The sequence below is a fragment of the Hyperolius riggenbachi genome, chromosome 3 (genome assembly GCF_040937935.1).
Source record: "Hyperolius riggenbachi isolate aHypRig1 chromosome 3, aHypRig1.pri, whole genome shotgun sequence".
Classification (NCBI taxonomy): domain Eukaryota; kingdom Metazoa; phylum Chordata; class Amphibia; order Anura; family Hyperoliidae; genus Hyperolius; species Hyperolius riggenbachi.
The window spans coordinates 249,772,207-249,786,427 of NC_090648.1; the positions used below are offsets into that span (position 1 = coordinate 249,772,207).

The 14,221-nt window shown below is 43.8% G+C and overlaps 1 protein-coding gene across 7 annotated transcripts in view; it reads right to left on the minus strand.

The window, feature by feature from the left end:
• Positions 1–14,221, minus strand: part of FRMD4A (FERM domain containing 4A) — a 527,110-nt gene that overhangs the window by 15,780 nt on the left and 497,109 nt on the right. For all 7 annotated transcript variants that reach the window (XM_068276150.1, XM_068276149.1, XM_068276145.1 and 4 more), the window contains exons 17-21: positions 12,249–12,477; positions 10,786–10,842; positions 8,997–9,234; positions 7,822–7,986; positions 4,368–5,236 (exon numbers count right to left, since the gene is read on the minus strand). In XM_068276150.1, the coding sequence (XP_068132251.1) occupies positions 4,368–5,236; positions 7,822–7,986; positions 8,997–9,234; positions 10,786–10,842; positions 12,249–12,477 (1,558 nt within the window). The remainder of the gene's footprint in view (positions 1–4,367; positions 5,237–7,821; positions 7,987–8,996; positions 9,235–10,785; positions 10,843–12,248; positions 12,478–14,221) is intronic.

Consider the following 14,221-nt stretch of genomic DNA (forward strand, 5'->3'; position numbering starts at 1 on the left):
AATCAACACAAGCTAAAATACACTGAAAACATATAAAAAGCGAGGTAGTGGTGGACTTACCTCCAGGTTAGTCAGACATTACTTTCAAAACAACTTTTATTTTTACATTTGAAATTGTGATGCATTTCGTGGGAGAATTTCTCAGGCAACATTTTTGGAATACCTGTTGTCCAAGACATCAAACTTGGCTCAGAGATGGCAACACAAGTTTGAGTTCTTGGACAACAGATACTCCAATAATTATGCCGGAGGAAACAAGTTTTTCCAGCGATACGCATCACAATTGCAGTTCTTTTCAAATGTGAAAATAAAAGTGTTTTTGAAACTATACTTATCAAGTCTGACTACCTGGAGGTAAGTCTACCACTACCTCCCTTTTAATCTGGTTTTTAGTGTGTTTTATCTTGTGTTGGCACCTCTGTTTTTTGATTATTGCTACATTTTGATAGCCACCTTAGGTGGATAGGTACAACTACTATTTCTGCACTACAGAGAGCGACATTAATTCGAGTGGGCTCAGGTCTAGTCTCCCCACCAGCCTATACAGCGGTTACCTTTGGTGTAACCCACCTTTGTGTAAAAGCTTGAAAGGAATAATACTCACAGACAATCCATTACCAGTACATACTGCACTATATCATCATGCTCTCGGTTTCTCTTCTTTATGCATAATAAATTATTGATTTTGGCTCAAACATCATCTCAAATACATATCCCATAAGCATGCATGTAATCAGAAATCATAGGGGCCTAGTAATTGTAGTGGAGCCCTACATAAAGGAAAAAAGTGGCATTTTATAAAGGCAGGCTAAGGCCTTGTTCACAGTATACACATTGAGCATAAGTAGGAGCGTTGCTATACCACTACCAACCTGGCCATACATGAATCCAGGCACGTGCAGAGGGGGGTGCTCTGGGTGCCCAGGCAACCCCTTTTTAAAATCTTCAAAAAATGCCCTTCTGGCCACGGAGAAGAAGCCCCGCCCCCAACCGTGATAAGCCCCGCCCACCCGCGGGAAGCCCCACCCCTGCCGTGTGGAAGCAAGTAAAATGGTGTCTCCCTAGCTGCACCCACTATGACCTCTCCCTCCTCCAGCAGCCACACTGACCTCTCCCTCCACCTAGCAACCTCAGTGACCTCTCCCTCCACCTAGGACCCATACTGACCTTTCCCTCCACCTAGGACCCATACTGACCTCTCCCCCAGCACCCACAGTGACCTCTTCCTCCACCTACCACCCACAGTGATCTCTCCATCCACCTAGCACCAACAGTGACTTCTCCCTCCACCTAGGACCCATACTGACCTCTCCCTCCCCAGCACCCACAGTGACCTCTTCCTCCACCTAGCACCCACAGTGACCTCTCCCTTCCCCAGCACCCACAGTAACCTCTCCATCCACCTAGCACCCACAATGACCTCTCCTTTCTCCAGGACCCACAGTGACCTCTCCATCCACCTAGCACCCAGAGTGACCTCTCCCTTCACCTAGCACCCACGGCGACCTCTCCCCCCACCTAGCATCCACAGTGACCTCTCCCTCCCCAGCACTCACAGTGACGTCTCCATCCACCTAGCACCCAGAGTGACCTCTCCATCCACCTAGCACCCACAGTGACCTCTCCCTTCCCCAACACCCACAGTGACCTCTCCATCCACCTAGCACCCACAGTGACCTCTCTCTCCCCAGCACCCACAGTGACCTCTCCCTTCCCCAGCACCCACAGTGACCTCTCCATCCACCTAGCACCCACAGTGACCTCTCCCTTCCCCAGCACCCACAGTGACCTCTTCCTCCACCTAGCACCCAGAGTGTCCTCTCCATCCACCTAGCACCCACAGTGACCTCTCCCTTCCCCAGCACCCACAGTGACCTCTTCATCCACCTAGGACCCATAGTGACATCTCCCTTCCCCAGCACCCACAGTGACCTCTTCCTCCTCCTAGCACACACAGTGACCTCTCCATCCACCTAGCACCCACAGTGACCTCTCCATCCACCTAGGACCCATAGTGACCTCTCCCTTCCCCAGCACCCACAGTGACCTCTTCCTCCACCTAGCACACACAGTGACCTCTCCACCCACCTAGCACCCACAGTGACCTCTCCCTCCCCAGCACCCACAGTGACCTCTCCCTTCCCCAGCACCCACAGTGACCTCTCCATCCACCTAGCACCCACAGTGACCTCTCCCTTCCCCAGCACCCACAGTGACCTCTTCCTCCACCTAGCACACACAGTGACCTCTCCCTTCCCCAGCACCCACAGTGACCTACCTTTCCCCCAGCACCCACACTGACTTCTACCTCCCCCAGCAACCACACTGACCTCTACCTACCCTAGCAGCAACTATGCCATTCATGTCAGTACCCACAGTGACCTCCCACCCCCTGCACCCACAACAATCCCACCAATATTCAGCACCCACATTACAATCAACCAGTAACCCCCACTATAACAAGCACCCAGTACTTGCACCAAGCACCCTGCACCCGATACTCACATATAGCCTCCATATGGCACTTAGTACTTGCGTCAAACAGCCACATGACACTCACTACCTGCTCCACTTCACCCTATAGCTGGCACCCAGTACTCACACCTACATGGCACAGTGCTTGCCCCCAGCCCTGACATGGCACCTACTACTCACACCTGCACACAGCCTCCACATGGAACCCACTATCTGCACCCACATAACCAGTACTAGCATCCAAAGTACCTGCATTCAGAACCCATATGCCACACAATGCCCACCCATAGCTAGCACCCAGTGCAGGCATGGTTACAAGTATTTGCACCTATGTGATACCCAGTACCTGCACCCAACACCCACATGTTTCATCTGCAGTAGTTCTAGTTGCACTAAGCCTCCACTTGGTGCCCAGCACAAACACCAAGCCCTCACATGACATCCAGTACATGCACCCAGAACTCACAAGGGACTGAGTACCTGCAATCAACACCTACATGATGCTTGATACCCACCTATACAGCTGGAATCCACATGACATCCTGTGCCAGCATCCAGAACCCACATGGCACCTAGCATCTGCATTTAGCACCCACATGACAACAAATACCCCACTAGCCAGCACCCATCATCCATATGGCACCATGTACTCACTCCAAGTACGCACTTGGCACTCAGTATTTGCACCTAGGACCCACATGACACCCTATACCCCCCATAATCAACACCCACATGACACAGTACTCATACGGCAACAAGTTACCAAGCCATTATATGCACTTAGTACCAGTCCATGGCCAGCACCCAAATGGCACCCAGTACCCACCCTTGGTCTGAACCTATATGAGACTCAGTACTCACCCATGGCACTCCCTATTCACTCATGTCCAGCGCTCACATGGCTCCCTGTACCAATTAGCACTCACATGGCACATCACTATTGTTTATTACCATCTGCTACTTATTCAGCACCCACTGCAAATAAACACCCAATACAATCTGGACCTTGGTACCCAAAGCAGCTTGACACAGACTGTACTTTGGCACCTCAGCACCCACTGCAATTAGCACAAACTGGACCTTTGCATCTTACCACCCACTGCATGTGGGCACCCACTGCACCTTAGCACTTACTGCAGTTTTGAACCTACTTATGCTTAGCAACCACTGCATATTGGCAACCACTTCTTCTTTGCCTGAAAAGAAACTTGGGTGCTGATCAATAGGGACAGAGGTTCCCAGTAATGAAAGGTGAGTCCGTGCCTACCTCAGGCTCCACTGTGCCCATTCTAATAGTAGGCACCTATCACTGCTGATTTGAGGGCGGTGGCGCCAAAAGACTTGGTTGGAAGGAGACACAAAGTCTGCATGATACTGCTATAAAAGGTGTGCGTGTAGAGGGGGGGGGGGGGGGGTTAAGACTGTCTAATACTGCTTTCTGGGGAGGGGGTATTACATACACAGTTTAGCATGATTGATTGATTAGGGCCCATTTTTCACATTTGAGCACCCTCCTCCTTAAGGACCTTCTGCACGGCCCTGCATGAATCACACAACCATTGCTGCATATCTACACAACAACTGCCTTTGCAAAAGCTCCACCACTGAACTCACATGTCACACTACAAGCAACAGTAAACAGGCTCCAGATCACTCAAATCTACCAGCGCCAGAATTAAGTTATTTTCCAAGGAAGGCAAGTTACTATGACTGAAACCACCATGCTTGTTACAGAAATAATCTGCACTTCCTTTTCTCTGGATATGAGCCCATTGGTGAAATGTTACCAATTGTACCCAGTATGGTGTTTTGCATTTTTTTTTATATAATAAACACTATTAGAAACACAATACACTATTTTCCAATAAAAATCACTTAGAAATGAATCTTACCTGTTGTTGCTTTACACATTGGAGGCATCCTAGTGACCCTACTGTGTGCCACGTAGGTGCTTTGAGAGGTGCTGTACTGGGAGCCACTATCTGATGAGTTGGAACTAGTATGTGAAAGTCTGTTGTGCTCCTTCTGAGACGAGGCAGACGAGGCGGACCTGTGGTACCACTGCCGCAGCTCATCAGACACCACAGTCCTGCCTGAACCCTTTTCATGGCCGTCTCTACCAAGTGATGGAGTCCTTACAATCTGAGAACGAGAGGGAGTAAGCCTCACAGAGTCTACAGTGTCATCCCCATGCCAGTTCTCTTTATACATCCCACCAGCAGTATAAGAGTTTGATGTTTTAAATTGTGCTTTCACGCTGTAATGTCCCTCTTGATCATTTTCTAGGCTTCGCACAACAACTGGTGACGCGCTCCCTTCAATGTATAAAGGATACTCTTTGATCCGGTACTGCGATGAAGGCTGACTCTGGCTATGCAAGTAAACACCGTGATGTCCAGTCCCGTTTCGGGCAGCCAGATTGGGCATGCTCCCTGAATTAGACGATACAAGATTTCCATTGGTCTTGTGTCTGTGTCTCTGACGTTCTCTGGCTTTAGAAGGAGAATCCTCAGCCAGTGTTGAATAATTAGGATTTATCTGGGCTGGATAGTAGTGTTCGGAACTGGAATGGCTAGTACAAGAGGAACAATCATCCATAGGGTCAGAACCATTACTGCTACGAGTCCTAGGAGTGTAGAAATCGGGACTCCCAGTCTCATTTTCAGAGCCCAGAAGTTTTCCTTGTGACTCCAAACTTGAACTTCGGTGCCTAAAGTGCTGTGCTAAGCTATGAAGCCTTGTAGGACTGATGTCCACTGATCTGCAAAATGATTGTCATGGTTAGTATGAACAACATCAACATGAACGTTTATAATAAAAAATAAAATGTATGTGTATGAAAACTTTTTTTTTTAATATTCTGATACTGTAGATTATATAGATACATTAAGTTCTTGCAAGGCAAAAAAACACCACATCTCCTTTGAGATGTGTGTAAAATATCATGCTGGGCAATCTACAGGTGATATTTAGTTCACAATGTATTTTGCTGCAACCAGAGGTGGCAGATGATTCATTGCAAGCTGCATACATGTGCATAAAGCTAACAGTACATTTGCATCAACTTTATGGGGATCAGCGACTGGGTCAATTGAAAAAGCAAGATTCTAGGCAACAAACAAACAGTAGCAGGAGAAGGACAATGCATACCCAACTACAGTACAAAAAAGGCAACCAGGGGTGGTGAGAATTGCAGATTTTATTTTATGTTAGTAGGAATTTATGTTCATTGAGTATTGCTAGCTAGTGTAGAGGTTATATTAGCATTACAGATAGTTCCACTGCAAGGATGAGATTAGATATTGTTGTAATGGTTAAGGTTAGGTCAAATGACCTGGCTAGTGCCAGTGTGAACTTTATCAGTGACAAAGGCTATTGTGGAGGTTCATATCAGGGCTACTACAGGGCTGGCCGTATGGGCCGCAATACGCTAGCATGCTTCTGTCTGCTTTTCAGGTAGACGGATACCATTGCCAAAGGAAGTGGACAAAAGAGAAAAGGAAAAGTGGACGGTTAAACAGTACTAGTGCATTATAATGAATGGCACATGTCTACACTGTGCTGCAACTGAAATACATGTGACTTTCAATGAAAATGAAACACATGATGTCTAGTGAGAACAGATGATTTGTCATGGCGTTTAATTTCCCCTCCCATATAATGAGTATCTACATCCCTGAAAACTTCACTTTAAATCCTAAGGACAGACCCACTCAGGCTCCGGCAGAAAAAAAAAAAGAGCTCTATCAGGTTCAGGCTACTGTGCATGCTGGAGCCAGAGAGGGTCTGCGCTTCCGTGCAGGTGTCATGTGGCAGCTCTTTGGGGGTCCCTGCTGGTAAATGGTTTGGTGGAGGAAGTTGGGAGATGCCTCTTGAGGATCCAGAGGCTTCTCCTCGCAAGTTATCTAATTTTTTTCCAAACTTAACTCACAGACTTATTTAAAGAGAATCCGAGGCGGCATTTTCAAATCTTAATAGGACATAGAGGCATGTCCTGTGCACAATGACATGCCTCTGTATTGTTGTACTGCAGCCCCCCCCCCCCCCCCCCCCCGGCTCTGCTGTCTCCCAGCAAAATACTGCCAGGCAAGCGACAATTTGCTTGTCACTAGCCAACTATTTACCTGCAGCATGTCAATCCATCAACAGGTTCCCCTTCCGCTCCCCGCCTCTGCTAGCTTCCTCCAATCGGAAGCTAAGCCGAGGCACAGGAAGTACTTTAAAGTATTAATAGAAGCTGAAGGTCAGCCAAGCAATCCGCATTATTTAAATGTGGCACTCCCTATATCCCTAAATACCACATACCAGATTAGATTGGGAATTCCCTAAGGGGGAGTTAGCGACATAACTATATACTTTGTAAAAGCACTATGGAAGGTGCAAGTGCTATATAAAATACATTATATTTGTAAAAAATGATGTGATTTACACAACCTGCTACAAGAGGGTCTCAGTATAACTGCAGAATTTCTTTCCTAAGTCTTCAGGCCTGCAGAGATGTTGGTAGACAGCCACCATCACCTCCCAATGCTAAGGAGTTTCTAGGGGTACAGACTGCTGGCTGCACTGATAGTACTGGCAGCTGCACTGATCATACTACAGAAAGCAGCCCTTATCACGAGAGAGGGACAGTGCCAAGCTATACTGACCAGCTCAGCTAGGAGTGAAAGCAGGTAAGAGCACAAAGTCTGGGTGCATCTTGCAGGACAATGGGGGAAGGGGAAAAAAGCTAGAGCTGAGTGCAGCAGGTAAATCTGTCACTGAATATTGCTTCCGACCTTTCACCCTGCAGAGGGAAGAGAAAGATGATACCTACACTCAGTGTAGCCAGCAGCTTGTGTCTACATAAGCTATATAGCAATGTGCAGTGATGATGCCCCCCCTTCCTCCCAATGTCTCTGCAGGCTTGAAGATTTGAAAGAAAAAGAATCTAGGTATCAGCAGTTACGTGGAGGCTCCCCTGCAGCAGATGGTGTAATCCCCATTCCAGTCTCATTGCTACAGTCCCCAGAGAACTGGTGGGATAAATCTGGGACACAGAGCTTTGGGTTGCCTCTAATTCTACTGCAGACCACTGTAAATGGCAGTGTCCCAACTAAACTGTGAGGGCTTGTAAAACAGCACAGGCAGCACACCTAGATGCTCGCAGTTGCAACGCAGACCCAATACAACTATGGCACAGAAATGTATGCAGAGATGTGTTGTCGAAACTCACAGGTGTGCAGTTTATACGTCTGCCTATAGGCCTGATGTCCCTGCTTATCAACACTAATACATGTTTCTTTTGCTCAGCAATGTGGTAATGTGTCCAAGCCTTAACAGAGGAAAGATTTATTTATCTTTTACCTGGTTGAATGGACATAATGTGGGATTCGTATTCGGAGATCGGGTGTGGATGGCATGCTGGACTGGGAGTTCCAGTGAGTAACAGTCCGGATGGGGCTGTTCTGTAGAGAATTACTCCCACCAGCTTCTGAGCAGCTGCCCGTACTGGGAAACCGTTTGTGGTTACTAAAACAGAAACAAGTCATTAGCAAATGAAAAACTGGAGACAGTACTAGTAGGCAAAGTAACAGCCTCTTGACTCTTATTCACTATCTTTTCAAGAGCTGCACAATGTCCTTGACTGCCTATGTACACCATAGAGCAAGGCAGTGGCTACATGTAATGTTACCCTTACACTCGCATTCCATATCAGGAACTAAACTCACAAACCTCAAACACACGGTTATTTAGATTTCTTGCTTTTTTGTAAAATACAAGGGTTTTTTATGTTTCTACTGAATGAACCGTATCATTGTTCTTATTATGTAAACAAACATTTTTCCCTACTGTATTTTACTAAGCAATTTACTGGAAACTTTAATTAAATGTACATTTAGAAACAAGCAAATGTGGGTTACGAAAATCTGATTGTGAGCAGTTTACCAGTAAACATCAGTATCTCATGATGTGAAAAGAGGAGAGCCATCACGTTAAAGTAAAATCTTCTGGAAAGTTGACTTCCGGCTCTTTATGTCACTGGCCAGTACTTTAGAAAAATGCCCTGTTATTTTTTTTTTATGCCTGATAAGGGCCGATGTCTCTAGTATTATAGAGTAGCAGAAAGACTGACAAGGAGAGTAAAGAGTAGTTTCTAGTTGAGTTCACCATTTTATCTGTTGTGTCAAATAACATTTGGGGGCTTGGTTTATGCTAAAATTATATATGTCAGTTTAAAAAATTGTTTTCCGCCCACCATAGGCAAAGTGAAGTAGTACAATAAGAGGTTGTACGGCCCTTCCTGTTATTTTTATGGGTCTTGAGATCTGTTGTTGGACACATCAATGAAGACATAAGCAAAAATACAAGGAGATGAATTATGTTTCATAAAAGAAACAGTCATATGTTTGCCACAGATATTACTGGACACCAGAATACTAAATCTTATGTACAGGTGATCCAATCATAAGTGCACATACCGTCTATAGACAGTGCTTGATTTCAAAATCTGATACTCCAAGTGTTGTTCAAATAGATACCTGGAATGACTGTGTGACGACCGTTTCTTTACTTTCTCATAGGGTTCATCTAAAGAAGATTCACTCCACATTTTGGGTTTTATGGGTGATTTATCATAGTCATTTCGCTGGTAGTGCAATTGCCTGAGTCCATCCAGAGACTGAGGAGGGTGAGGTCTGGCGTGGGATGGGGGTCTAGGTGGCAGGCCTTTATGAGGGGATTGCATAGGAGACATAATGCTTGGAGCCTGGGAATCATCTGGTTAAAAATAAGAAGAATAACATATTAGAAAAAAAAACAGTTCACCAAAACGGGTCAAGATTACTTATGATTAATATATTTCTGGCAGTATTTTGCAGATTTATATATTTTGCACTATACAAGCAACAGAATACCTGATGAGTCCAAAGGAAAAGCACAGCTTCAATTGGACGAAACTATTTTTGGTTCTCTTTAGATTTACCATGTCCCGCAAAAATGACATATGTGCAGTCACATAAGCGTCTTATGTGGTGTTATTCATGGTTTTATAACAATGACTTCATTTATGCATTATGTGTGTTGCTCCTTGCTCACGTGGAGCTGAAACTGCTAAATAAGAGGTCAAATTGTACCTGTATTTTATGGGCTGATGATAATATAGTCCAGTTACAATATGAGATTAACATAAGGTCATTTCCCCGTTTAAAGTGACACTGAAGCGAAAAAAAACGTATGATGTAATGAATTGTATGTGTAATACGGATAATTCATAGAACATTAGTAGCAAAGAAAAGAGTCTCATATTTTTATTTTCAGTTATGCAATGTTATAGAAAAACAGCTATATAATTCTCTAATAATTGCAGTTTGCAAACTTCACTCTGTATTTTAAATGATGAAAAAGAGCAGAGCTAATGATCCTTTGAACTTCCTGTCATAAAAACCTTAAAGAGAATCTGTACTCTAAAATTCTTACAATAAAAAGCATACCATTCTATTCATTATGTTCTCCTGGGCCCCTCTGTGCTGTTTCTGGCACTCCCTGCTGCGATCCTGGCTTGTAATTGCCAGTTTTAGGCAGTGTTTACAAACAAAAGACATGGCATGTGATAGGCTGAGAGGAGCTCAGTCTGTGACTCACACAGAGCCTGCAGGGGGTGTGGAGAGGGTGTGTATAGCTTCTATCCTATCACAAGAAGAGCAACACATTCCTGCCTGAGTCCAACAAAGCCATCAGAGGAAAGAAGATTAGATTATATAACATAGATAATACAGCCACTGTGCAACTAGGAAAGGCTGCAGTAAGACAGACCACATTAGAACAGGTATAGGAACTTATAGGATAGAATAAATAAGGCTGAAAATTTTGTTACAGAGTCTCTTTAAACAAACAAGAAACAGTGAGAGACGGGTTGAGATAAGTGCTTCAGAAAATAGCATTGCTCTCTGACTAAATTAGTCAGAGAGGTCAGATAAGCTCTTTTGCATAGATAACAACAGAAGTCTCTTAACTCTTCCTGTACTGGAAACAATATGAGACTCATATCTGTGCTACTAATGTTCTATTTCTTAGTTGTACTACACATACAAATCATTATATCATACTTTTTTTCCACTTCAGATTCCCTTTAAAGTGGTCAGTTCTGAGGAGAATCTGGACACCTAACTACACTCAGCTACATTAATGCAGATGATGAATGGCATCTGAGTTATTTATAGTTGGTATATGGTGAAAATATTTAACTAGGAAAATATCTATAATAGCTCTGGTAGTTATGCATAATAAAAGGACTATATTAACTGCTACAAAAAACGCTACAGTGCATACCATCTTCTAGTACAAGTGCATCAGAAAGCGAGCTGTCTTCACTCCCCAGGTTTGCTTCTGTAAAGAAAGAACACAGCATAAGGACACGCTCAGTGTGATTGCATTATCCCTACTACATATACAAGGAAGAATGGGCAGGATAAACTGTGTGTATGCCTATTGCTCATGCTAAAGGTGCCCACTAATGATACAATCTTGTACAATCTTAACACTCCAATGTAATATGAGGGACTACTTTAAAGTGAACCAGAGATAAAAATTACTGAAGATTTGAAACTTACCCAGGGCTTCCTCCAGCCCCATATGATCATCTGAGTCCCACACCATCCTCCCGCGGTCTGCTGTTCAGCCATGATCAGCCCCGGTAACAGCTCAGTCGTGTCCAGTCTGGGTCTATTGTGCATGCGCAGGAGGTCCACGCATGCGCAGAAAACCCAGACTGGACACAACTGAGCCTATTACTGGGGCTGATCATGGCTGAACGGCAGACTGCGGGAGGAAGGTGTGGGACTCAGGTGATCTTATGGGGCTGGAGGAAGCCCCGGGTAAGTTTCAAATCTGTAGTAATTTTTATCTCTGCTACACTTTAAGTATCCATTCAAGGTATATTCACTCAGTTTACCTTTCTACATAGATTAGGCAAGTTTGTACAATCCCGATTGTATCATTAGTGACAATACATATCACGAGGTCTGGTAGCAAACTTTGATAGCTTCGGTCAGGTAACAGCACAGATGTCAGTGCACTGAATACATGACCTCAGGGGTGGATGCTGATCAGTGAGCAAGCAGAGAAGTCACATGTAACATTGCATGGATGTTATATGCCCCAGGTGCACACGCATAAAAAGATACTTTAAACTTTAAAAGCACTAAACTTCTGATTAACTGTTTTGTGTGAGAACAAAACAGAAACTATAAACATTAGCAACAGAAATTCACAATGTGTAAATATTTATTTCCAGTTACAAATATACTAATAGATAAAAGGCATTTGATGAAAATCGTCCAGAAGTCTCTCTACGTGTTAAGAGGCCCACTAACGATCCAACTATATTGAACTAACAATCGATCTTCCAATCTGATCATTGATAAAACACATTACACAAAGGGGGAGATCGTTGGGGAATCTGCCAGGATTAATTGAACACAGCTACTGTTGCGCCCTTTTGAGTGAGATCTTTCTAGCATGCCGACCAGAAATCTTTCTAGCATGCCGGCCAGAAATCAATCAGATTTACAATCGGGTGGCCACGTAACGTTGCGGCATCCATCTCTGGCAGATTCAACATTATGCTCGAACCTGCCAGATAGTGATGCTGCAAATCGAGTAATGTGTGGTCACCTTTACACTCACAGGTAGGTATAGTCATTCAGGGGCAGGTGGATATGTGATTGATTCCATACAACCTGTACATTTCTGCATAAGAGGTCAGTGTTAAATGAGTTTGTTGAAGGACTTACCATCTATAATTAAAGAAGCTCTCTGTGTGGGCTTTTTGCCAGACTTGACGCGGTAGTCATTAATGGAGTTTTCGATTTCCTGAAGTTTCTTCAAAGCATTGAGGTATGAGGTTTTTCTCTGCTTCTTCAGCTTTTTACTTACATGAGGGTCGCAGGCTAAACGCCGAGCTGCCTCTGTAATCTGGGACTGAATGGCAAACTCCCTTTCCAGACGCTCCAGCTCCTCTTCCTAGAATGAGATTCCATATATTACTCTAGTACTCAGCACAGCTTACTTACACAATTTACCTTGCAGTCTTTGCCAGGTTAGCTGTGATTGCTACAATCTGGTCTTATAAATGTATTTAGTGTATGTAGCAGTCAGTGACAAAGCATGGGGCTATTGTTAGATTGCTAGGAGGTGACGCATCCATCCAATAATGTTTAACCACAGCTCTGTCATGGCTTTCCTTCATCTCCAAAATGAAACAGGGATAAAAGCTCTTTTTATGTCAGCCTAGTTCAAAGGGCTGGAGAAAACTTGTCTTCAACACCTGAAACTGCTCCTCTGCTCCTTAACCCTTTAGTCACTACACCGTCAGTTTTACAAGAATAGTTTTATGTCGTGTCCTGTAATGTGTGGCAGTATAATATATATATGTGTGTGTGTATATGTGTATACACACACACAGACACAGACACAAAACATGGTAAAATTGGGCTTTAGTGGGATAAGCCATGATGACCCTTACTGAATTCAGTTTATCTCTTGCATTTTCTCTTAGGAGATAATTTTTCTACCAAAAAGTGGGTAAGAAAAGTGCCAACAAAAGTATTCAGAGTATTTTCTTGCTGAAGACATTTTATCGATTACTGGTAGGTGTGAAAATATAACCTAGGAGAAAACTTAAGACGACAAAATGATTCGAATAAGGGCCGATGTATATAATTGTATAAGCAGCATTACCATGCACATTAGTATATATTTTCTGGATATATAAATAAGTAACTGGCAGTTTGTAAAGAGTTTTTCACCACCGTCATGGAGTCATGTATGTATAACCACTTCATCAAAGCATTTGTATCATCATAACTGCCTTCCTGAAGTAATTGTGTGTGCCACCATGAATGAGAGAAAATTCACTGTGTGAAATGTTTTCATGACTTGGACTGGACATGTACTGGGACTAATCCTAATCAGGGACTGCCAACTTATTAGCCAACAGCTGTGTAAATCTCTACTAGCAGTCAACTGATTGATTGGCAGTTCTCTATTCTGATTAGCTCTCTGCTCATTTCCAGTTCCATTTATTTGAACATGAGCACATTTGATGCATTTTTCATTCCTCTCTGTATTTAACTTAAAATGATGAGCGATCCATTGTTGTACAATGGTGTCATCCATGTGTGTACATACACATATAATTAGAGAAATATGGAGTGATGGTTAAGTGCTAAGTTAACAACAGCTGATATGTGGAGCATTCTAAACTTGTATCCATACTTCATATTGTGTTTCACAATATTCTATGCCTATTAGTGTGATCCGACTGGAGGCCACAGCTGTGACAATGACTGGTTGGCATTCCCATCAGGACTGCAAATAGTTGAGGTCAAACGCATGACTAATGTGAGGTAGAAAAGAGGTGCACGTTAAGCAATTAGGGCTGTTTCTATGGCACAGCTGTATGTTTTGAGCATTATTATTTAAAGTGCTTACTCAAGCTATTGTACTATAATGTGTTGCATACTACTCTTGCTGTGCCCCTTTTGCTACAGTGCAGCAGTGCTGTGCGTGTACTAAAACCAATTAATCAAATCACCAGGCACAGAATGCAGGAAAGTAGAACCATGTCTACTGATGTGCATTTCAATTGCTTATCATATGCGGGACAGAAGCTGATTACTGTGCCCTGAAGGTGGAAACCCTAACATTTGGTAATTGTACCAGACTGTGAGAATGTTTATAAAAACTGGCTGTATAAGCACATTTG